The sequence below is a fragment of the Phyllostomus discolor genome, chromosome 5 (genome assembly GCF_004126475.2).
Source record: "Phyllostomus discolor isolate MPI-MPIP mPhyDis1 chromosome 5, mPhyDis1.pri.v3, whole genome shotgun sequence".
NCBI lineage: Eukaryota > Metazoa > Chordata > Mammalia > Chiroptera > Phyllostomidae > Phyllostomus > Phyllostomus discolor.
Window position 1 is genome coordinate 141,395,692 of NC_040907.2, and position 26,703 is coordinate 141,422,394.

Sequence of the window (26,703 nt, forward strand, 5' to 3'; positions counted from 1 at the left end):
ACCCACTGGGGTGACTCAAAGGCCTTACTCCCACCACGGGGCTGCCTTGACTAGGGAAGACACGGGAGGTAGCAGCCACGCCTTGGGGAGCTCAGTAGGTTATACAGGGGAGTTACACAAGCAGGTGCTTCTTTCAGAAAAATTAACTGGTATCATGTCCAGAGTAGATGTAAGTGAAAAGAGACAAGGTATCCACTGTGACCCCACAAGGGAGAGAAAAAGTATTAATGCAGATGAGCCAGGTTGGTGGAAGCCTAGATAAGGAGGAGGTGATGGAGCCGATGGACACAAAACTCCCCTCTCCATTTAGATGCTTTTTGATTCTCTTCTGTTTCTTTTATCTCCCTAGTACTCTGTAAAAAGGCAAAGTGCAAATATTTATTGAGAATCAATTCAATACTGCACATTGCTTATTTAATTCCATAGTTTTCACTTTAGAAATTTAAATGCACATGAGTTAAATAACTTGCTTAGGGTAAATACCCAAGCAACAGAGCTGTCTTTCAAACATGGCTCTAAAGTCCACACCTTTTGCCACTGTGCCACAGTCTGTGGAGATGAGTAAAGTTTGTACTAGAAGAAATGGGGTGGGGGGTGTTGAAAGGGAAGGTAGGAAATAATTCCAATTTTCTGTGTGTGTGTGTGTGTGTGTGTGTGTGTGTGCGCGCATAATGCCTGCAGCTAAATTTTCCAAGATATTTCCAAGAATTCTTTAAAGTAGTATTTTTAAAGTATTGTCATAATAAAAAAAGCTAATTTCTCCTCCAAGTGATCTGACAAGTTTATTTCAGATGAACTCAAAATGTTTCCTTTTCCCCCACGATATATAACCTTTATTTTTTCTAAAAAAGACCCTTAAGTGCTGGGAACCTTCTCTGATTAAAATGAACGTGATATTATACTCACAATTTGCTATGATATTTGAAAATCATTTCAAGGTTTCATTCAAAATACTAAGCAGAAAATATTAGCACCAACAGGAAAAACAGCCCTTCTTTAATTATTAATGAATTCTGCAGTTACTATGATTTCTCTTAAGAGGAATGAAAATAGACACTGGTGGGATTATGCCAATAATGAGTTACTTGGAATTTAAAATGTCAAGTAAACCCATAATTCATAAGGAATTTTCTAATAAATGTACACTTAAAATATTCTATTGAACCAAAAATATGAATAGTAAAACAGTATTATGCTATACAAATATTCAAGTTTCCTTCATTTTTATTTTTCTCTATACCATCCCTTTACATCGAACTAATTTTCTTCAGAAAGAATATTAATTCTAATCTATATGAGTTTTACTAAATTCCTTATTCATTACACATTACATATGTGGTTTTTATTTGATTGGTTTTCTTTATTTGTAAATACATCCACATACTTTGACACTAGGTGGGGTTTCCCCTTCTTCTTCCAACCCCTCATGTACCTACCCAAGCATTGGGGAGAAAATGTTCAGAATATTTTGCTTATTTTTTAGGGCTTTTTTCAACATTTAGATATACCCAAGTTTGGCCTCTCTACAAAAATATTTTTTTTAAATTAAAAAAGTGTTCATTTTCTTAATAAAAGTTGCTTTTATGTATAGATTTCTTAATAAAACTTTTGAAGTTTGTCTTTTCTGTATTTTTTTGGACTATCCATTGGGCCCTAAAATACATAGTAGCCACTTACTTAGGAAATTTTAAGGCCTAAAATGCTGTTCATGAATCTTTTTATATCATCAATATCCCCTATCAATACCTTTCTGTCAGTATTCTCTATGCTCTAAACACTCTGTTGTGAAAATGAAATGTATTTTATAAACTTCTAAATACCATAGGACCAAAAGTGTGCAGCTACTGCACTGCAGTCAAATCCAGAGGACTCTTAGCCACTGGCCTTCAACATTTCGTTTGAGGTCCCAAGGAGGTGGCCTTAGCTGTCATACCATCATTCTGCTTCAAAAGATGATGCTTAAAGAACTACAAAAACATGATGAACAATATATTAAGGATAAATTTTTAACCATAAGCCCAAATTACAAGCCTGATATGAATGTCATACTTTTGGGCCAAAATTGATGGAATCTTCCTGCTGATGAAAGCAGACATAGGATTACTCTATCAGGGGTGTCAGACGCATTTTCACTGGGGGCCACATCAGCCTCGAGGTTGCCTTCAAAGGGCCAAATGTAATTTTAGGGCTGTATAAATGTAACTGCTCCTTAACAGTTAAGCAAGAGCTCGAGCTGCTGGGTAGAAACAAGGTGCCGGGGAGGATAAAACAAAGTGGAGGGTGGGATTTGGCCCTTTGGCCTTGTGTTTGCCACCTGTGCTCTAAATGGTTATGGAATGACTTGCTTAAGGACACCTTTTGAGAAGGAAGTATATCAGAAGGCAGCTTGTCTGTACTGTGACTATCAGTTTATAAAGTTCATCCTGAAAATCTGAAAACTATCCTGGATAGTTTACCACACAGATAATACGTTTTCCAAAATATTAACAATTGAGTGAAACAAGTTTGTTTGCCCAAATGCTGTAAATTTATATAACTAAATAACTTACTTGGAGGATAAATCTAATGCCTACCTAACTAATGCTTCGAGTAGGCACTAGAGCATTAATGTCATTGTTGTATATGAGTCAAGCTTGCCAATATTTAATTTTTTAAAGTGATTCTTCTGAGCAATTTAAATCAACCGACTTAATTACTCCATAAATTTTAAGCTGCCAGTGACTCAACTATGTAAAACAGGATACCAGAATGTCATGGCAAACACTGGGAAAAACTTTATATTCAAATGCTGTGAATCTGTGCCAAGTCAAGCACCAGATAAGCGTTACTGCTGAACATATCTGTAGAAGGACAGCAATTCTCTCATCACTACTGGCAATTCCAAATTAATCAGCTCTGTTAACGAAGGGCATGCACAATAGTCTTTAATTCAGAGTATTCATGAAACATGAATACCAAGTATTAATATTCTAGTTCAGGTTCAAGGAGAATATGCACATCAAGAACAGAAAAGAAACAAATTTTTAATAAGCAAAAATTGAACAGAAAAAAATCAGAACACAAGGAGACAAAAAAGCATAATAATATCACCATTCAAGTGAAAAGCTCAAATTGAAAATGAAAATAAAATCCACCGACCTTGATCCAAAATAAAACCTTAGGAAAAACTGAAGCACATAGCAACTATAAACAAATGATTAACGTTCAGACTTGAGTGCAGGCATTAAAAGGAGGAGCAGTGTGATCTTACCTTTGAAAATACTCAGAGAGGGAGAAAGAAAGAACAAAATGTTCAAGGTATTGTCTCTGGGTAGTGGGATATAAGTTATTTAAAAATGTTTATGTGCACACACTTTCTAAACACTGTTTTTATGATCAAAAATAAGAAAAAATTAAAAAGGCATGTTAAATTATTTCAAGTAAGTATTAGAAAAAAGTCAATACTAAGATTAAGATATATTTCTGCTGCTTTTATATTTATCTACTATTGTTTATGGCCTAAGACACTCACATTGAAAAACACTAAGCACAACCAGCAGATTCAGAGAATGAGTAAAAAAAAAATGATTACATCTTTCATTTAGCTCTTTCTCTTTTTTTAAATCTAAGACACATAAAGTATATTTTGATTAATTTTAAAAGGCCCCACACATCTACAGCTCATTTCCATTTTTATGAGTCCTAAAACTAATTAATAGACAAAGACACTTCATTCTCAATGTCTATGGTCTCTTCCAACTCAAATTTAAGTTTCAGTTGTTTAGCATTTCAGAAGCTCTACTTTGAATATCTTGATAATCTTAAAACTCCATTTACTACATTTTGTGCTGCACATAATTTGGGCCATTTCACAGTGATGAGAACCTCATTTCCTATTTTTCTCAGCAGCCCACTCCAATTCATGTTATGGTCAAGCTTCATGGATAACTTTTATTGGCTGTATGTCAGTGGCAAACTCCATTTAAATTGCTAGATTTCTGCCTATAAGTGTTAAATGACAGTGAAAGTCAATGAATACAAATTCAACCACATCAGGTAACTCTAATTTGCCACAGAAATTGCTAACTTCAAACTACAGATGAATGGCCAATATTTGGCCAGAGCATACGGAACTTGAATCTGTTGTGGGGGGTGGTCGGGGGCAGCATTTTGATTATTCTTATGAGAATTGTGGCCACCACCAATGTCTTTATCCAGGGAGAATGTGGTAAGTACAGAAGAGATTAATGTTCCTTCCTAAGACAGTCAAAGGAGAAAGAAATTTGACACCAGAAGTCTCGAGTTCCCAAGCTGTACCTTAGAATAAAAACTATAGGTGTCCTTAGTCTAAAATATTACTTTTGAAAATAACTGACATTTTAAAGCCATGCCCAGTAGCTATTTATTCGTAATTTGTCCAACACCTTCATGCTCCAGGCACCTACTTGGAACTGTTCACACAGCCCACAAACACAAAAAGCCTCTCTCATGGAAGTCCTGAGAATGCTGCGCAAGAGAGATGTGATGACCACAGGACTTCAGCCAACACAGGTAAATTCTCTTTACTTTTTCACAGTCCAAAGCAAGGCCTCTAAGCAGAAATACTGCAGTGGAATGCCCAGCCTGGGTGATCTAATCACTGTTCTTTATATCCTTATGGGTAGTTTGGTTTTGATGTTAGTGTTTCTTGTACCAGTTCATTCTAAGTAGACATCTGAAGTGACTTTGCTGGGTAATGACTGTGGTGGAAGGACAAGTATCTCAGGGTCTGGGACCCTTCCAAGGACCTCAGCCCCTGGGACGTGGCCAGTTCCCTTTCCTGCACTTCTCTACCTGTGAATTTCAAATTGCACTCCAGGTTCCTCTGTGTCACTTTTCAAGCAAGTAATGAAAGTCCCAACTACCCCCAGGATGCTTTCATGCTTCTGTCATTTTAGATATGATGATAACAACAGCTGTCCGGAAGAGGAAGGGTTCACTGAACGTATCACATGCCAATTTCTGCACTAAGCCTTTCACAGACATTTCCTTATTTAATCTTTGTCACAGTCATAAGGCAAGTCCTTACCATTTTAAAGGTAAAAAATCTGAGGCCCAGGAATATTAGATTATTTAACCAAAGGCACACATCTAGGAAGACAATCCGAACCCAGGAGATATAATTCCAGACCCCACACTTGGACCTCCTCTGCTCTTTAATTTTGGCACAAGCCAATTTCTATCTCCACCACAAAGGTTGGCCATGCCAGTCCAGAGTGATTTCTTTCTCTCCCCAAATTCCTCTATTTCTCTAAGTCTCTTATATGCCATCTATTCCTTATTCTTTCTATTTTGATCTTGTATCTTGGACTAGGTTATCAATATCTTAATTGCAGGGATATGCCCTCTCTCTTGGTGATGCTTTCCAGGATGTTTAGCAGTGTATCACGAGAACTGGGTATGAGTCTAAGAAATTCTTGATGAAAAAGTACAGATCTGAAGGTGGATCTCCAACTATCAACTGCCTGAAATAAATACTGAGATGATATAGTTCATTGTTTTATTGGGGACTGTTAAGGAGAGAGGTACAGTTTAGCAATCCCGATGTGTGGACTGAAGGAAGTTTTTTAAGCTCCCTAAAGTTCAGTTGCCTCACCTGTGTTACTGTTGTTATTAATTCCTATGGTGCAGGACCACTGTGAAGATCAGAGGCACTACACACAGCCCAGTGTACATACATAAATGTAGTTTATCAAGAATCGCCAGTACTTAGATACTCAAAGTAACCTTGTATTCAACTAGAGCAGGAGTTTTCAAACTGTGTTCCATTAGCTGAACCAAAAACCAAAAATGCCATAGAAAAACTTTATCCAGCAGTAGGAATGAGAAGGAATGAATGGTAAGAAAATTCAGGGTCACTAGTTGGGGCTCCTGGAGACTGCTCCCCCACTCTGTAACCAGAAAAGTCTGTTCTTACAAATTTTAAACACAGAAGCATGCAACAAAATATTTTTGGAAATAAAACAAGAAAAATCAGTTATAAATATAGTTTGAAAAATGCTGTTTGAGCTCAGTCAAAAATCTACAGACAACAATGCTTTCAAGTCAATAAGGTGGTTCTATTGGTAAGGCAGACAGCTCTTCAGAGAAAACAAGCAGTAAAGAACACTTGAATGGAGAAGACACTGTTCAGCCTCCTGAGCGCATGTCATTTCTTGACCCTTTTCTCCGTCTTTCTGGAAAGTTGTTACTGATGTTCTGTGATCTGCTATCACATTTGCAGTGAAAATTAAATTCAAGACCCCTGCAGAAATTATGTGGCTCAGTTCCTTACCTACATCCTTCGACACTCCAGGCCTCAGATGTCTACGTCTCAGTTCCAAGGAACTCCCCATTTTTTCTTAATGCATACAATTTATCAGCATCTTTCATTCCTCTAATCATCAGATGCTAAGATATATACACTCCATCTATAACTCCCTGAATGAATTAAATCAGTGACTATCTATTCTGAATTTAAGGACCTTTCACATTATTGGTCCAATAGATTGGATTGAACCCAACAATGAGAAACATTCCATGTAATCAGACATCACCAATTCAGCTGTTCTCTTAAAAATGTCCATCCATGTTTGTTTTAATTTCATCCAAACTACACGTATTACCATGAAAAAGAACAACAAAAACCTTTGCTCTATTTCCCTGCCAATATTTTAGTCATCACCTTCAGTAAACCTAAAAGCTATTCTTTTTAACAAGGCCCCAAAACCCATGATTTCTTATTTTTTTTCCTTCCCCCTCAACCTGTGTTCCTAATTTTACTTCTCACTAATCTTCAAAAGATTATGTTAATGGTTGACACAGTGCCGGTGCTCTTCCACTAGTGCTGTGTCTCACTACCTCAAAGAAAAATGCAACTTTTCTTAAATATTAGTATCTCTGCTCAACAGCTCCAAAGTAACTAGGGAAAAAACTACGACACCAAGAGTAACACTTATTATTTTAGTGCCTGTAATTTTTTTTAAATGCTTCAGTATAGATGATTCAGCATGTGGGGGAGTGTGCTGTGTGAAGGCTTACACACACTGAGTGCACTTGCGGTATGGATCAGTGGTTCTCAAACCAAAGATGCATCAGAATCACCTGGAAAGCTTCTTTGCTTTTTCTTCACAGATTGCTGTGACCCACACCCAAAAATTTCTAAATTAATCGAGGATGCCAGAAAGTTTTCACTTTGAACAAGTACCTAGTGGAGGCTGATGCTGTTCCAGGGACTGAATTGTAGAAAACATTTGAAATTCCCTAATCCACACTTTAGGTGTGAGTAGTAGGCATATGTGGACCTTACTGAGGAGTCTAAACACCTGGAGAGGGAAGGAGGTACTCTTACGACAAGAGCTTAAAATCCTGCTACCTAAATTTGTACCAGAAAGTTTGGAAATGAACTAGCTTTAACATACTTCATAACCTTGGCCTCCATTTTGTCATGTGGAGAATCAGGGACAACACCTCTCTTAGCTACTGGATTGGGATATTTAAGGATCACTGTAGATGATGCATGGATGACAGACTGTAGAGTATAAAGCATTCCTGCTATGATTACTTCAAACCTTATCCAGTCAACAAAGGACATCCCATAAAAAGAGTGAGCTGCTCAGATTCACCAATGAATCTGTTGAGTGTATGTTTCCTCTAGTCAGAGAAAAGCTCAAGGGAGAAACAAAGGCAAATATATTTGCCATGACTCAGTTTTTTTCTTGTCTTTAATGTAGTTGCTATACAGCAAAATAAAAATATTTTAAATTTTTTCTTCCTTACCCTTTAATGTTTTTGAATTGTTATTTAAATTTCCTTAATTCCCACTTAGAGAAATTCATTGACTAATAGATTTTGTAAAAGAAATATGTAGCAACTTAGCAATGGCTCACACGTTGCACCGTAAAATTTCATCGCATGAAACACTCACGTGTGTTTCAATGCATTGGGAAATTAGATCCTACAATTGGTTCTGCTTGCTTGTGCCTCTAAGTTTTAAGCTTAGGACCCTCTCTTCACTGTCTTACAGGAGTCATCCTTTTATGACAGAGGTACTCAATGTGGGTACACGTGTCACAATTTAAATTAAAAAAATTAACATGTTGTATATTTTTTTGTGTAAACAAAGTCTTTTCTCCAATAAATAGCCCTATACATGCATGTGTGTTTAAAGCAAAATGAACCACAATGGACAAAAGTTCATGAACCACAAGATGACACTTGTGATGGCAGCAACACAGCACAATAGTTCCAAACTCATGGCCCTCCCTCTTACTGGCTATGCAACATGGGACCAGTCACTTAACCACTCTAGGTCTCTGTTGCTTCAGCAATAAAATAGGGGTAACATCACTAACCTATCCCAAAAGCTTGAGTCTAGTGCACTTCTAACAGCCCTCAAAGTTACTTTTTCTTATTTTTCACTGTTACTTTTGAAGATGCATTAGGAATCCATCAAAATCCACAGACAGGAATGTTTCCTTACAAAAAAGATACAGATTACACAGTATTAACCTATGTTACTGCTTTGTTTTTTTATTCTTTCAAACAGCTCAATAAATATGAAATTATCTCTTGGCAAATTATTAAATGAATGAGTGAAAATTTAGTGTATCAAAGCTGACACAAGATTGACCTTGTGTGGACGTTTTCTATAATGCAGGTCTTCGTGGAAAAATGACTAATTCTGCAGGATTAAAAAAACTGCTAAAAAATCTGCCTTCCTTACCTGTTGTTTAGATTCACTATTAAGTTATCCCTGATCCTTTAAAAATAATAACACTCAATCAGTTAAAGCCTGACTATATTCTCTAGGTATAGGAACACTCCAGGTGCTCAATGACTGTGTGATTAAAGGAGGGAGGGAGGGAGTGAGTCCTGTAGTTGATCTGACCTGAAGAAGGAATTAAGTGCTACTGCCCTCCCTTGACTGTGAGAAACCCTCTCACCCCCAGACACATCCCAGCACCAGGAAGCACTACTAACCATGCCTGTTGACCAGGCCTAGTCAATACTGGACTCAAGTCATTTTGGAAGTGGTTAAATAAAAAGTCATAAAAAAATTCTGACTGTAACAGTTCCCATTAAGACTAGGGGGAAAAAAACCTATAAAAGAAATTTGTTGCTGAATAATTGTTTTCCTCTTCTCTGAAATTCACTTTTAATCCACTTAAACAATAAAGGGAAGAGATTAAAGTATAGCTTCTGTATATCCCTTTGTTCATGTTAATCTCTTACATGGCAACATTAGTATCTAGTGAATCGATTCCTTTATTAAAGAAACTTATTTCTCAGGGATTACATAATTGGACTTATGTTACCAATTTCACAGTATTTTTAATAGACAATTGTGATTTTAAAATTATTAAGAAGAATGTTGTCTAATTAACTCAATAATTGCACATACTTCCTGAAGATACTACAGTAATGCACTGCTTGCTTCATTGCCCAGGGTGATGACAATTCCTGGGAAGTCACTGGATTTTTCCTTCTGTAATCAGGGTCATGTTTCTAGTCCTCATCGGTCTAAATTTATTTTGTGACTTCTCTCCTTTCAGGATTCTTGGGAGAAAGCACGCATTAGACTGGGAGAAAGCAAAGCATGCACTGTTTTCATTCTCCTCTGCAAGGCAGAAAGGAGACTGCTCATCAGCACAGTTGCCTCCTCTGCTTTTGTGCTGTGATGCAGGGAGCGGGACCGCACACTCGCTCCTGCTCATTGACACCCCAGGTAATAACTGCATACATGACAATTGTTTGTATTGCAGACAATGTTTCTTTATTTTCACATGTGGAAATATCTTGATCATAAATATGAAGCTTTGTGGAACTCTAGGATGATATTTCCTAAAAAGTGTCTAATTGCATCCTTATTGATTCAGTCCTCTTGCGGAATGTTCAAGGTTCCCAAACACTCTAAGGGCTTCATCTATTATTTCTTTTTATTAACAATAAAATTGGAATTCATTTCTTTTGTTTCTTTACCAAAGAAAAGCACTGTATGTTGACCTTGTAGGCATAGCAAGGCCCAGCAGAAGTAACGCCTGCTTGACTATGTTTGGTAGGGTAATAATTTATAGTTTTAATCTGAACATTTCATCTACAATATCATATGGTGTGCTTGAGTGTGACATTGTTATGTTACAGGATTACATGCTTATGATTTTATAATAAAAGATTTTGTAATTAAAAAGGGGTGTTATTTGTGCCAGACCCTGTATTTATAGCTCCTCGAGTTGTCTGAGGAAAACATTTTAGTCAAACCCCTCTCCCCCATTTATATTTTTTAGGTTTCTGACAGCAGCATGTTCTGAGTCCGGCTGAATAATGTGATGTTTGAAACAGAGCTACAAGGGAATGAACAAGCCATCTCACCACACAGACTCAAATTTACTCTAAAAATAAACAGAAAAAATCCAAGCCTTTTTAACTTTGTTCTTAAAATGTCTATGACACAGTGAAATATCTTAGTCAACTTCCCCCTATGCAAATATCCCAGAAGAAGTCTAAATATGGAAACTTGAGAGTATTCAAAGTAAGGCAGAACGATATTTTTCCCAGATGTTATTAAAGTCATCAATTTGTCACATTTCTTGCAGAATATTTAGATTTGTTCATGTTAGTACTGAAGTATTTTAATGCTGAGGAGTTTTTAAATACTTGCTATAAATAACTTAAAGAGAAATAATTATTCAGATGTTTTGTCCAAGTCAACTCACACCCATCATAGACATACTTTGCAGATAACTCTCTATGGTGATCATCTTAAACTGGTATCCAGATGTTTCCCTACAAAGAGAGAGACCTTTTATTCTTGGGCTTTTAATGAGGACTATTTGAATGAGACTGTTAGAATAATTCACTGCCTAAAGTTTGGGGTATTGTGGGCTGGAAACTCACAGTAAGAGCAGCAGGCTTCAATTTAACATCCTCAGGCACAAATACCCATTCATGTACAACTGAAGTTGGAGCTCAGAGCCATATGATTCAGACCTCAAAAAAAAAAAAAATCCCTGTGTAGTTGTGATAACCAGTTATGGAAAATCCAGGTAAGACACGATAACATAAATGTCCTTGCAAACTCACACATAGGGTATGTCACTGAATCCCTTTTTCACTGAAAACTAAGTGCTGTTTCCTTTCTATTTTCAGGTTTCCAGGAACTTGAACTTTTCCACTATTGTGATTGTAAAGAACCTGGGATCCAGCAGCAAGGTAAGAGGCCTAGGGTGGGTGTTAATTGATCAGGTGTTAGCTGTGAGGGTGTGAAAGTTAAGTCACAACCAGGAGAGACCCCTTAGGGAAACATGATAATGACCTGCTTCCAGGTATGGGAATGGAATCATAAGGGGTCTGCAAGGGGCACATTGGAAATTCTTGTCCTCGTGGGGTTTGAAAATGGATGGTAGAACTCTTCTGTGTGTGCAGGACCTTTGAATATTTAGACAGAGTGTGAAAGCCAAACAGCATTGGAGACATCATTTGGTGCTGTGGAAATCTAATAAAACAAATGATTTTTTCCTCCCTGTGGCATCTGGCACGCTTGTGATTCTACAGACACCAAGTGGCCATTTTCACACCACAGTTAATAAAGAAAACATGAGCTTATTTCAGCTGTGAATGACCTCAAGATGTTTGTTAGATTTTTCTTTCTAATATCATGTTAATTATATGTATACATTTGTATAGACAATATATATAATTATATATGAATACATATTTGTATATAGATAAAAATGTATATATTTGTATATATACACAAATATAATTGTGTGTGCGTGTGTTTATATATTTGTATCCAAATTCCTCAGGGGAAAATCAGTGGTGTTGTTTTATAAGATAATAGAATGTGAATATAGATCTTCATCAAATCATGCATGTTTTCTTTCCATATTACTATAAATACTATTTGGCCATAAAAAAAAGGAAAGAAACCTTGCTATTTTTGACAACATAGATGGATCTTGAGTGCATTATGATACATAAAACAAGTCAGAGAGAAAAATACAGGTACTATACAATCTCACTTATATGTAGAATCAAAAGAAAGAAAGAAAGGAAGAAGGAAAGAGAGAGAGAGAGAGAGAGAGAGAGAGAGAAAGGAAGAAAGAAAAGTGTCCTCAATGTCATAGAGAGAACAGGTTGTTTACCAAGGTGGGCAGGGGGTGAAACTGGTAAAGGGGTCAAAAGGTACAAATTTCCAGCTGTAAGATGAATAAGTCCTGGGAATGTAATAACGTACAGCATGACAACTATAGTTACTAATACTGTATTGCATATTTGAAAGTTGCTAAGGGAGTAGATCTTAAAAGTTCATATTATAAGAAAATTGTAACTATGTATGGTGACAGATGTTAACTAGACATTGTGGTGATCATTTTGTAACATACACATAAATCATTATGACTAAACTATAATAATATAATGTTATATGTCAATAATGCCTAAAAAAATAAAGCTATTTTCTATATTCTAAATTAAAGAAAGCCTACAGGTGTTAGGATCACATTCATTGGCACAGGAAGTCACTGGAATTTATTCGTGGCCTAATATAATTTCAAAAAGTGCTGTGTTAAACAAGAAACTACTCATTTACATTAAAGAGCCCTTCAATGCCACCTAGAATTTAGTTAAGACTGTGAGATTAAAAGTGCATTAAAATTTCAGATGGGAAGGGGGTTGAGGGACTGGATGAAAGAAGGTGAAGGAATTAGCCAAAAAAAAAATATATATATATATATATATATATTTTCCCACAAAGATGACAGTATATGATAGCCAGAGAAAAGGTGGTGGCATTAGGTGGAGGTGGGAAAGGGTGGGGGGATATGCGGGTGGAAAGAGACTCTGCTTGGGGCAAGGGGCACACGATGCAGTGTGCAGATAATGTTTTACTGAGTTGTACACTATATGATTTTGTGAACCATGCCACTGCAATAACCTCAATTTAAAAAAAAACATTAACATTTCAGGCTGAACTAGGGAGAAACAAAGTAGAAAGGAATCATTGACCTTTTTGATTATATACGAAAATGGGCAGTGTTCGGGGAAAGGGAGTTGCCAGCCCAGGTAAGCGAGGAAAAAACAAAAACAAGCATGAAGGGAGGAGCCGCTGAGTGGGAACGGCAGTGCCCTCAGGATTAGACTGTCACACTCAAGCAGGTGAATCCATTCTGAACGTCACTGCACACAGTCACCACTGGGGAAACCATCACTAAGAAGAAATGGACACGAATCAGCACAATCTTGAATCCTGAGAAATGACCAGATCTAAAAAGCCATGTAAGGATACTTTAAAACATCACATGTAACGAGTATGATAGCATAGATTGTAATAATTTGGCAAAAGCAGCACCCACAGTGGATTTAGAATTTATAAAGCTAATCAGATTTATAAAGTCATCAGCCTGGGGTACAGTTTGAACATAAGCTTAATATGTAGGGACTACAGTCATGAGTACAGTATAAAATAAGGATGGTATAGGAGATAGGACAAAATGGTCCTGGGCTGCAAGTAATGTTGTATAAGTTCTCATACAACATTCAGAAGGAAGTGTCGCCAGTAGATATTTTTCTTTGCTCACACACAAAACCTTTTCACCTATAAATTTTATTTGTACACCATCAGCTCTAGGCTTTTTTCTCAAGTACATCGTCCACATCATAGGTAAGCGCTATAAAGAAACACACACGTATTTGACACATATCCGACTCTGTATTAAAGAATATACTCCATCACTAATTTCCATTAATAAATGATATTTTGACCCCCAAATGTTGGGATTATAGTTTTCATTTAACACCCAGTTCCTTCTTGTTGAATTAGATGCATATTGTCCATTTACATTTATCAAACACGAGTACAATAGAGGCTATCCAGATTAACACCATTTGTAGGATCCTAATAAGACAGTTGATTTTTACAAGGCAAAGCATTTACTTATGAAAAATATTTTGCTGTAAAATTTATTAAATGTTATTGAGTCTATTTAAAATATTGCTTTCATTATAATTCAGTATTGAATTTTGAATTATTCATAAGTTAAGTGACATGCTGACCTTTATAACTAACCAACTGACCTTTGGAAATTCTGTAGTTTTAATTAGGTTAAATGAGCAATATACAGGCTGAAATATTTTTAAATTTTTAATATTTTTAAATGGAGAAAATTACTATTAACAATTCTGAGAAAGCCTGTTTAATCAAAATACTCTGGGGTGTTTTTTTTTTTGCCCTAAAAGGAATGTATTTCTCATGAAAATGCAGTATGATAGTAAAATCTGTTCATATGATGGAGTCATGACTATTCTCTTTCCTAGTTAAGGCACTTTTTCAGTGAGCTATGGTTCTGGCAGAATCTGTCATGGCTCATTGCTCTTCGTTATTCCTTGAGTTATGTCATTAAATAATCACGTGACATAAAAACTCAGTGGTGCCCATCCATCAAAAGCATTCTATGCATTTAGAGATCAAGAATCAAGTGCCAAGAAGGGCTCACCTTCTAAGGGCCTCAACTATAATGAAAATAACAGGTGAATTCACTAAGAAGGCATGTAGGATAATTTCTAGAACTCTAGCTGGCCATGCATTCTTAAGTTCTTTACAACCTGAGTGTCAATGTCATATTGTCAATCACTGCCATACTTCTGAGAGAAAAAAAGAATACACAAAATCGCCCATGCTATCCAAATAACACTAGTTGATATTATCAACGTCATTTTTCCAGTAGAGTTTTTTAATGGCACAACCGAATCAAAGCAACTTGTGATTGCTATCCTCCACAAAACAAGGTAGCAGAAGAACTTTTTGAGCATGAAATATGCATGTCTGTCTAAAGGTCAAATGGGTCCTCCACTGCTGGCATCAGCAGGCAACTCTGTTCCTCCTGCACATGTTACCTCCTGCAGCCAGGAAGGAGTGTCTGAAACATTTTTGCCTCTCGAACTATTGCAGCTGCCACTGAGAAATAAAAGTTGCTAGAGAAATCATATATACACATATATGTAAAATTAGGGAAACAAGCTGCTTTATTGCCCTGATTTAAAATAAGCTTAATCAGTAGAAAAGAAAATGGCTATAATAGAGAGCTTGATGAGCAGCTGAAGACAAGAATATACTCAAAAGCAGTTTTAGAATTCAGGATATATCTCACTCGATGTTTGAATACGATGAACATTTCTCCTCTTAATTTTTCTAAACTACTGAATGAACAAGTAGCATTTATGTGGTGAATGTAAACCAAAATAGCAGATATATAAAAATTATTTAAATATGATTCTGAGGCTTTAAAGGTAGGAAAAGAAAAAGGTTTTGCCCCTGTTCAATTTTAATTTATGAAATTATATCATTTTGTAACTTGTAATTTTATAAAAATTCCAAATTAAAAAATACTTTTCATAAGTCAGCAATGAAATTTAAGTTATATTAGCAAACTGATTAACAATCATCCTTTAGTAGGAAAACAAACATATTGACTATATTTCAAAGCAAAAATTAGAATATGGATTTTAATAAACTCACAAAGATTCAATCAAGAAGCACCTTAATGACCATCTCACAGGTCTAGGGAAGGAAGGCACTGGGAGTATATGAAAAATTAAAGTCTTACTCTTGACGGTCGCTGTCCGGGTACAGTTGTAAAGAATAGCCAACTCCCCGAACACTTTGCCTGGGCCCATGGTGCACAGCTTCACACCTTCTTTTGTAACTTCAACTTTACCATCTGAAAAGAAGGAAAAACATATTATTTTAATTTTCCTTTATGTTTCATTTTATTTGTTAATTTTTCAATATGCAATGAGGAGTACTAGGCTCATTTTTAAAAACGCAAAGCAGTTACCAATTAAAACAAAATCATCATCAAGATGTAATGCAAGAAATGAAATAAAATAGATATATTCCTCCTTAAATTAATCACAGATAAGGTTTGAGATGAGACCAAAAGGAAACTCCAGAAAGAGATGCAAGCAAAAAATGTAAATATATCGAATCATTCCAAATGTGATATTAGAAAACTATGTTAACTTCCATTTTAATGTCATTTTGAATCTGAAAGAAAAATGCAATAAGTGGGTACATTTCCTACAGCACACTTCATACTTGAAAATTCTCATTTGAATAAGGCCACTATTATGGAATGAGAGATTACTTTGACCCTTGGGCATTCCTTAATTGTAGCTTATGGTATCTTTTATTTTTAAACATCTTATCTGACTTGAGCAAGGCTGTTTTATCTGCTTCCCAGCCCTGCCACGTTGGCTGTAAAGGAAGAACAAACAGCAAGGGTTGAGGGAAGGAAAGAGACACTAGGAATGTTTATGTTCCACAAAGGCCCTGGAGAATGAAATGGTACAGGAGGGAAAAGCTGAAGAAGCGCTCTACACTGGATATACATTGTTACCTGAAGGAAGGAAAATGCTATTCATGAGGGAAATAAACAAAGTTTTTTAAAAAAAAAAAGTCATAGCAAAGTACACAAGAAATTCTATCACCTAACACAAAGAGAGAAATAAAAAGTAACAATCTAGACTAGACTTAATCTTCTTGTTCTTTTATTTCTCCAAGTTATTTGCCCACACTCTACACAAGAAAAGGCTAATGCTTGTCAGGAGTTCGTGACTGAAAGGCGCCAAAGCTACCAAGTTTATTTTGCAGACTCCAGGCCTTCATGCATCAGCTTCACAAGTGTCCCTTTATCTGTGTGCTTTCCGTAATATTTAAATCATTAGAGCTTGGGCTTTAAAATCACTCCCTTCTTTTAAAAATCAATCTAGTTTTATCTAAGCAATAATATCTACAAAAGCACAAGGTTGATGTGCTAATTTATTTTTTCAAACACCTATTGAAGTAAAATCTTAAATATTAAAAAAATCTTTTCAAAAAAGTTCATCCATGTCAGACGACTGTGTTCTATCTGAAAATCCAGTTCATTTAAATGTTATCAGTGGAGAGAAAATTCTGCAGTAGTCAGGATAAAATTCCGCACAAAATCTATTCAACTACCCTTGAACTGTGTGCATGTCCCTTCTGTGTGCAAACAAGCATTCAAGCATGAATATATTCAACAACTCAAAAGGTTTGGAAATACTTATATAGACCTGGCTATTCACATAGTCTTTTTTCCCCATGCCTTACTCCTTGACTGCTGCAGGAAAAAGCACTCTTTTCTTGATAGGTAAATCAAAATCATCCCAGTAAATTCATATTTTCATAAGTTTGAGATTCTTCCATAACATTCCTGCCTTTATTCCAATGACAAGCCTTTTCCCTTAGAAATTTCATCTGCCACTCAAAAATGAAAGATAGGCTCAAAATATAACATGGTTAAGAAATTTATTTGTTGTTTGAAGTCAGACCAGGTGTTGAATTCTGGTTCTCTTATTGATTCCTCACTAGCCTTGGGCAAGTTGTTAATTTCTGTATGTCTCAATTTCTCAATTAACGATGTGGATAAAAGAAAAGCACCTATCTCAATGAGATAAAATGAAATGAGATAAAGCAGGTACAATGCTTAGCACAGTTCCTGGCATATAGCAATTGATCAATGAATACTAGCTCTTATGATTGGTATTACTTTCACTATATTTGTTTCTTATCATTTAAAAGGAGGTAGGGCTTATTAGATTACACCAAAACATAATATCACAGGAACCAAACAAAGTTCATGTAGAGTAACAGGTTTTTGTTTTTTAAATGGAGAAAGTATCCTTTCGGATTCTTTCTCCACTGGGTGGGGGAGGGGGGAGTTGAGCACTTTTAGGTTCAAATCTCTTATCACACCCAAAAAAGGAGCTAGAATCTTAAGAAACCACACTGATCTACTTGTACAATAAAATAGCTTTGTACTCTTCCATAGCTGGCTATGTCTAAGCAATCAAGTTAGCCATACTTGGAGCACAAATGTTTAACCAACATTTGATACACAGGCTGGGACAGAAGTAGGTTTACAGCTGTATTATTGCCCTGTATTATTGCTTTAGCAACTATAACAAAAATTTTTTGACTTGAAGCTCTAGCTTCACTTATATTAATAAAACTAAAAGCAAAATAAAGAAAGCCTAAGGAACTTCCATACATAACTTGTACAAGTCTGCTTCCCTCTTTGGCTTCCATAGTTAAAAGTCTTTAGGGGAAAGGGACCCACAGGAATAGGACCACCACTCAGAATCTTGCAGCACTGTTTGAGGGCCACACCTTCTCAACCAATAGCCAGCATAAATAAATGACAAGAAGAAACATCAGCACTTGTACTTGAGGTCTAAAAGGAAGCCTGTGGACCTGCCCTATCAATACTAATTAATGAAACTCAGAAACTTCCTCTTTCTGGGAAGTTGTTAATGTTCCCCCACCACAATGACCCTCTGCTAGGTGCTGCTGCCTCTTACTTCCCTGAAAAACTGTGATCATACAACACTGATCTGTTTTAACTTATTAACTGATCATGTTTCCATTTCTCATGTGACCTCTGGAGGGCTCACAGCCAGACTGTATGACCCTGGGGTCTGAAATTTATGCATAAGCTTACTTCTGGTTCCAACTCATTTTCCTGACCTATATTTGCCTAATTTTTTCATGTCTAACTCATTTTTTAAAAAGATAGAAATAATTATATATGTAATTAGTGTTGGTAACAGAAGGTTGTATTCAATAGTAATTAGAACAGTAAAAAATCAAGACTTGCTCAAACAAATTGCATTTGGAAATCGAAACTTAGATGTAAAACATATTTTCCAGGTTAAGTTAAACACTAAAGATTCAATACATTCACAATAGCCAAGGAAGTAAGGGATCTGATAAGAATTGTTCAAAGGTGCTGTATTTTTTTTAAACAACAGAAAGATTTCAATGATAAATGGAAGCATAGTGTTTGCAAATATTTCCCTGCATGGTAATTTGATCATGTACCCTTCCTCACACCCATTGCGGGAATCCGGAGTCATCTGGACAGGCAGCATGGCTCGCTGCTACAGAGGAAGTTATGTGTGCACACGGCCGTGATGAGAGCTCTCTCAGAGACATTTAGAAACATTCTGATTCCCAAGAGCCCAGTAAGTTATTGATGTGAAATGTGAATTTGGTTAAGCTCATTTACTATGCCAGAAACTAACCTTGAAGCAAAATTAGAAGTGATTGTACATTTATAAATGATTTCCAAATATGGTCTGTGTGATCCACTAAAGAAAACTAAGAGTAAGACAGTTAAAACTTGACTCATACACTCAGTGACCCTTATTGTCACCTAATTAACTTGATTTAGAGTATTAGGGCCATCTTAAAGCCACTGCCCTCACCTTAGACTCTTTCTACTCTGTGGTTACCTCCAAGGTTTGTTTTGAATGGACTCTATTTGCATAGAAAGTAGTAGGTAGGGCCGTGTGTGGTTATTTTGGCTGGGATGGGAGGAATGCAGGTAAAACATATGTAGCATGCTTTCCTCAGAGGCTTACATCAGTGTAGAAACAGGTCATACTTGGAGGTTTCTATGTAATGACAATTTATTATTCACTTTAGGGGTGCATTTTGATGAGCTTACTTCAGGTCAACACTGATTAATTAACTTATATTTCTTTAAAGAAGAAGAAGAGATTGATCATCATGTATTCATGGCTGTTTTAATACTTCAGTTTAATTTTCAAATATGTTAGATTTCAAATCAAGTTTTTTAAGAGTGGCTGAAAGATATTTTTAGAACATCCTACTAAAATTCCAGATGTTTTCCATGATTTTCCCTGACCAAACGCTGACTAGAGGTTACTAGAATTGTTATTTGGAGAACTAATAATATTTCAAAGTAAGGTTAATCTATATATTCTGCTTCTTCTCTTCTTATTCACTTTTGCTTTTTTTTCAATGTGATAGTATCTTGGTGTTATTTTTACTATGCACAATCTCCACCAGGGAAGAAAAGCAAAGAAGCATTCAAATCATTCTTATTTAGATTTCGCTAAATTGTGAAAGTTGTTTGCATGAGAACTGTTGGAACAGTTGGTTGAAATAAGGTTCATTTATAGTTTCATTTAGCTCTTTTGTCACTCCTACCGTTGGCATGACTAACTAAAAGCTGTATCACAGTAACTTGAATGTATTTTTTTAATTCTATTTCACTTACCATATGCCCATTTATGATCTGGAATGAGCTGAGTCATAAGTCCTAAATCTTGCCACTTTGAGCAACAATTAGCCTACCCCCTGCTGTTTGGCACCACAGTCACATACCACATTTAGATATTCTGTATTAGAATCAGTAGACCTTATAAATAAAAGAAGAGATTGTGTTTACAAGGAGACCCAGAATCTCCTGGCTTAATTTTTATGGGTTTTTCATTAACCTGTGGATTTGTGCCATAAGAACTTTCATAATAAGGCCAATCAGCTTAGAGATTTATTACTGGCAGGCTGAAATAGAATGACTGGCAATAATCTCATTATAAACACTGTGCACACTTCCAATAGTCTTGGTTGGAATACTCAGGACAACTCAACTGAACATCAAAGGCAGACAAGTGTTATATCAAAGATCCCATCCAGATAAGGCCTCCCGTGCCTTTTCCAATCAAATCTGTTTGATGACTATACTTTCAGGATTTCGTAGGTCTGAGACCACATCCTTTACATTATGTATTCTCACTCAAGGGTTACTCTAGTTGTTAGATTGAATCAAATTTAAAATCATGTATTTGAGCTCCATTGGCATCAGTATGGATGTATTAATTACAAGAGGTGGGTTCATTTACAGGTCTGCTTTCTTTCTTATTCGTCATCTTTCATTTTTATTCCCACCTGAGGATATGCTTACTGATTTTAGAGAGAGAGGAAGGGAGAGAGAAAAACATCAGTGTAAGCAAGAAACAATTAGTCATCGCCCATATGTGCCCAACTGGGGACTGAACACACAACCTAGGTATGTGCCCTCATCAAAGATCAAATTCTTAACCTTTTGGTGTGTGGGATGATGCTCCAACCAACTGAGCCACCTGGCCAGGACCACTTTTCAGTTTTATTTAGATATAATTGACATACAACACTGTACATGTTTTAAGGTGTAAGGCTTCACTTATATATTTTGATAAATGATTACCACAATGAATTTAGTTAATATGAATCATATAGATACAAAAAAGAAGTATATTATTTTTTGTCTTGTGCTGAGAATTTTTAGGACCTACGCTTTGATATCTTCACAGATTTGGAATACTTTTATATCAGACTTGCCTTGCAAGGTCATTTTATATTGGGGTGCAGTCATCTGGGGAAGAAAGAAGAAACTGATGAGACAGCTATGGGCTAACTAGAGGGAAAAGCCAATCAATGACCAGGAACAGATTATATTCTTAAATCTGCCCTACAAACCTTCTTGTCAGTCACTTATATATGTCTTCCTTAAGCCTATATAAGAAAGAAAAGGATGGCTTAACTGTAAGATGCAAGTCTGTTTCTTTTAATCATTGTTTATTATTATTCTGTCACAGTTGTCCTAATTTTTCCCCCTTTGCCAATCCTACCCACTGCCCCACAGTCAATTCCCTCACTGTGGTCCATGTCCGTGGGTCATTCATACATGTTCTTTGGTCCCTTTCCCTTCTTTCCACCATTATCCTCCTCCCTGCTCCCCTCTGGTCACTGTCAGTCTGTTCCATGTGTTCCATGTTCCCATGCCTGTGGTTCTATTTTGTTCATTCATTTACTTTGTTCATCAGATTCTTCTTGTAGCTGAGATCATATGGAATTTATCTTTCACTGACTGGCTTATTTCACTTAGCATAATGCTCTCCAGTTCCATCCGTGCTGTAGGAAAACGTACTTCTTTCTTTCTGCTGTGTAGTATTCCACTGTAAAATGTATCACATTTTTTTGATCCACGGATCTACTGATGGTCACTCAGAACTTGGCTATTGTATATAGCACAGCTATGAACATAGGGGTGCATAAGTTCATTTGAATTGGTGATTCAGGATTCTTAGATTTAAGAACTGCAGTGTGTCAGCACCTTATCAATTTGCTGTTTAAAAGTGCTTTCAGATCCAAATGAATATGGACTTTCTAGATCTAAATTCCCATTCCTTAGATAAAGTGTTAATCTTGATGATTGAAAATCATTCTATGGGCATTGAATAAAAGCATGTGAAAAATTGCTCTGTTTTAGTGTTAAGTATTCCTTCAAAAGTTTGCTTTACCCAATTCCAGCTGCGTATGCAATTTGCTTATTATTTTCTCATTAGACATAAACATTTGCAGTAGGTACTTTTTCCTAAATTATTCATGTTATCATTATATTTTCTTTAACTATCAGATTCTTATATTACTTTAATGAACACCAAGCTTCCTATTCAAAAAAGTCATATTTCTTTGATTTCATCATAACAATAATTATTAAAAAGCATGAAAGTACTGTTTTCCAAATGAAATGAAGCAGAATCTGAGGTGTAAGAGGTTAGTTGAGGTTGAAGCTGCATGAGTGAAGATCTTTGTTATTTTTTCCATCAATAAACCAAATCTAATTTCCCTTCTGTTCATGACTGCTCTGAACGTGTTTGACACAATTTTTTATTGCATTAATTATAATATATATTAAATATAAAATGAAACCTTGGTTATAGTGGTAATAAGAGAATAAAAACTGTATGAGGTATCCTGAATTGAAAAGAGAGAAGAGAGAGGACAGAGGAGAGACAGAGAGAGAGAGAGAGAGAGGGAGAGATTAACATACACGTCAAGATACTTGAAATCCACTCCCCTTTTATTTTTGGTTTCTAACTCTAAGGTCGTAGGGCATATAAATATGTCCACAAAGGAAACCTATAATAGGAAACTCACTAAGATCTAAGCATTCGGGATATACAGAATCATCTGAACCATCAGAATGAAAGTCTAGAAAGAGGAATATACATAGCAGCCCTCTGTCCTTGGAGATATTTAAGGAGTAGAGAATGTGCTGAACCTCCTGTAGATGCTCAACCATTTAACATGAACAGGATTCTGGAAGGACTTGACAAACATCATGATTGTACTCCTGATACATGTCATGTTTTGAAATCCTAGCACTTAGAAGTCTACAAACGCACTGGACAAATATCTGTGGACTTTATTCAATTTTTAGTGGTGAGGAAAGTTAAAGACCAGGCAGAGAGGAGATGCACACAGAGGAAAGGAATGGGAAATAGACTAATCATTCCCTGAATAAATGGTCATTTAATCATCTCAATTAAGTTTTTTAAGCTTAATTTCAGCAATGTGCAATGTACTGTTGCTCTATTGTTTCTACAGCACATGAGCACCTTCATTTAGCCTAACCCATGAATGGCTATTTCTGTTTTTCCTTCATGACAGGTGAATAACAAGACTTGCGGGCATTTATTATGTTAATTTTGTTTTTGCTATGTTTTAATATTAAGTACTGGAGAATTTATGATGTGACACAATGGTTCTCAACTGGGGACAATTTTAATCCAATGGGATAATTAAGCCTGTCTGTAGACATTTCTGCATTGTCAGAACTAGGAAGGTTCTACTGGCATCTAGAGGGCAGAGGCCAGGAATGCTGCTCAATGTCCCACAGTGCACAGGGCAGCCCCCACAGCACAGAAAGCATTACGTACCCCAAAGTGTAAGTAGTGCCAGAATTGAGGAACCCTGGTGTAAAGTAAACCTATGCACATAAAAAATACATTTAAAGAGAAAATGTTGCCTTCCACTGTGTTATTTTAACCTCCACCAGATGTAAATAGCTACCTAAAAAAAAGTTAACACCAGGTTGTTATACTTAAGGAAACAATGTTGTTATCAGATTGAATGAAGGTACAAAGCTACTTTACTGAATTTTCCCCAGCAGATGTCACCAGAAATAGAAGTGATTACAGAAATTTTTGAAGCAAAACTTGCAAGGATATCCTACTGATGTTAGAATGGCAGTCTTTTTTTTCCAGACATCCTTGAGAATATGAAGTCCTGCTTCTAGCACCAACTGTGGGATCTTGTACAAGTTATTTAACTCTCTTTGCCTCAATGACCTCACTACACACTTGAGATAATCATATTTTATTGCATGGGGTCATGATGATTTAGTTAGATAATGCATGTAGCAAGATAAAGATTATGTAGGTTAAAAGTAATTCTTGAAGAAATTTCATTTTTTTTTTAGAAAAAAATACTTTGATAAGTAGTTTTAAGGAGGGTGAGGGAGGCCTCCAGGTCTTGGTTCATAAAATTTAGGAGTGGGAAGGAGTAGAGTAAAAAATGGGCAAAGGGAGTGGAGGGGAAAGGAGATGAGCAAGAAGGTGTAAGTTGCAGAGGAAGAGGCCAGTGGGAAAGCCAGGACTTTAGTAAAAAGGGATGTTTAATATAGGATATTCAGTTATGTGTTACCAGAATTAATGTGCTATCTTTCTCTCCAAATTGGTATGCCTCCCACTCATTTCTCATGTGATGGGTTTGGGGGAAGATGAAAGCATGAGGATGATTCACTGCTTGGGTATATCGAAGAACAGGGAGGCAAGGAAGTGAAGGAGTGATAATAGGGAGTTGAAAAGCAGGAGATCTGGAAATAATTATGTAATTACAAGAAACTAAAGACTCAAGAACTTGCAGATATTTTAGGGGAGGACACCAGTCTTTTCACAGGAAGGAACTTACTGGGAACTCACTACAGGTTTAGCTAAGTCTGCAAAGGTTAGGACAAGAGATGTTGCTTCAATCAAAGATGAGGTCACCTTTGTTTAGGTTCATAATGGGATTCTTGGGGGGCAGAAGAAGTTTTGAAATGAGAAGTTCTAAGCTGGTATATTGGTGCTCACCGCTTTGACAGATCAGAACTTTGGGCACACAGGTTCTGCATCAGTGTGAGAGGGACAACATAGGATTCATATCTGAATATTAACAGGATTCATAGGGGAGAGAGTTTGGTGGGTGATGACTCTCTACAAATATTAGTATTCACTAAACTAACTGAAGAGGCAATCATTTAATTCCTGCAGTGTCTGGTTGTAAACAGTAGGAGGTTAGTACATACTCACTGGTGAATAATTGGGATGTTAGTGAAAATGATGGCTACAGTGATCACATTTGTGGGAAAAGCTCAGAATTTCATTTTAATAACATTGCCCATGTAGTCCAGAAGAAGAAAAATAAAATGATTAAAATAAATTTCTCACTCCATTTATTAAAAGTATTTTGGTATTCTTATAGTGCAATAATATCTCACACCCAGGATTTTTCTCTGACAGTTTAAACTATCTGTGCTTGAGGTGACACATATTGTTTTGCCTCTACAAGTGGTTAGGATTCTCCAGAATGTACAGTAATCACTCATCTGCCTTCATGGTATTAAAAACAAGCAGAGAAAGAATAAAGACAGAAACAAAGGATAACTACACACCTTGCAAAATAGCCTGCACAGGTATAAAAAGATGAAACAGAATGCTTTTGAACTTACACTCTCAAAAGCAGTTGTACCAATGGTCTGTGGCAGGTTAGAAGTGAGAGGATTTGGTTTGACATTTACCCCCTATACAGAGACGATGACCATTGTTTTCTTGTACCACCGAGAGCAAACATATTAATCGGATTCCACCTCATTTAACAAGAGAAACAGGGTGAAAAAATTTGCCATTCACCCCTCTAGTTGGAAAAAAGGGAAAATGGCAGAATAAAATAACGCATAAAGAGTTCACCAGTTGATAAGTGGATAAACAAAATGTAGAATATTATCCAGCCATAATAAGGAATGAAGTGATACATGCTACAATATGAATGAACATTGAAAACATGCTAAGTGAAAGAAGCCAGTCATAAGGACCACATACTGTATGATTCCATGTATATGCAATGTCCAGAACAGACAAATCTAGAAAGTAGATGAATGGTTGCCTATGGCCTGGAGGAATGATGGCATAGGGCACAGGGTTTCTTATGGGGGTAATGAAAACGTTCTAATTTTGACTGTGGTGTGAATGCACACTTTGTGAATATACCAAAAGCCACCGAACACCTTAAATAGGTAACTTGTTTGGGATGTCAATATTATGTGTGAGGAACAGAGTGAAGAAATAAATTGGGGTCACTATAGTCAAGCTGCTAAACTATCGTAGTCTGGTAAATTGAGGCTGAGGAAACAATTCTGTTCTTGTCCTAGCCCGGAAACTTAAACTATTGAACTTTGCAGTCCTGGGCCAATGCCTAGACACACATTACTTTAGTTCATTGTGGGTCAAGGCCTGGACATACATCAGACCCCCAGATAACTCCCTGCAGGACACATGTATCCAGACTGCCTCACATTCACCTGACATCTACCATCCAGAACACCGGACGTGAGCCGATGTCCTGACACCTGTCCTCCACACCACCTGGCATCTGACTACCTTGGACATACCTTGGACCTATTCTAGGGCAAAGAATGAAAGACTAATTATTCTCAAAAATGCTTTTTTTGGTATAAGAACTCTTAGCTTTTTTTTTCCTTCAGAACACTTCAGTGTTTTTTTTTTTTTCTGTTTGTTTGTTTTTGTTTTTTGCCTAGTATGTTTCTGGTTTGCAAACCCTAAGACCCTTGAATAAATCTTTATCATTTGTTTCTAGCCAAAGCCTCTTTTTGAGTTCCTTCAACATCTCAATTAAGTTGCTAAAATATCAAGGACCTAGCACAGGCACACAGTAATTGTTCAAATGAATGCTAAGAATCAAAAATGCTTTGGCATCTCATTCTCCAAATGATC

At 36.4% G+C, this 26,703-nt stretch overlaps 1 protein-coding gene across 3 annotated transcripts in view; it reads right to left on the reverse strand.

Moving 5' to 3' along the window:
• The window catches only part of PRKG1 (protein kinase cGMP-dependent 1), a 1,342,121-nt gene that overhangs the window by 755,527 nt on the left and 559,891 nt on the right, over positions 1–26,703 (reverse strand). For all 3 annotated transcript variants that reach the window (XM_036027548.1, XM_028511229.2, XM_028511228.2), the window contains exon 3: positions 15,603–15,716. In XM_036027548.1, coding sequence (XP_035883441.1) covers positions 15,603–15,716 — 114 coding nt within the window. The remainder of the gene's footprint in view (positions 1–15,602; positions 15,717–26,703) is intronic.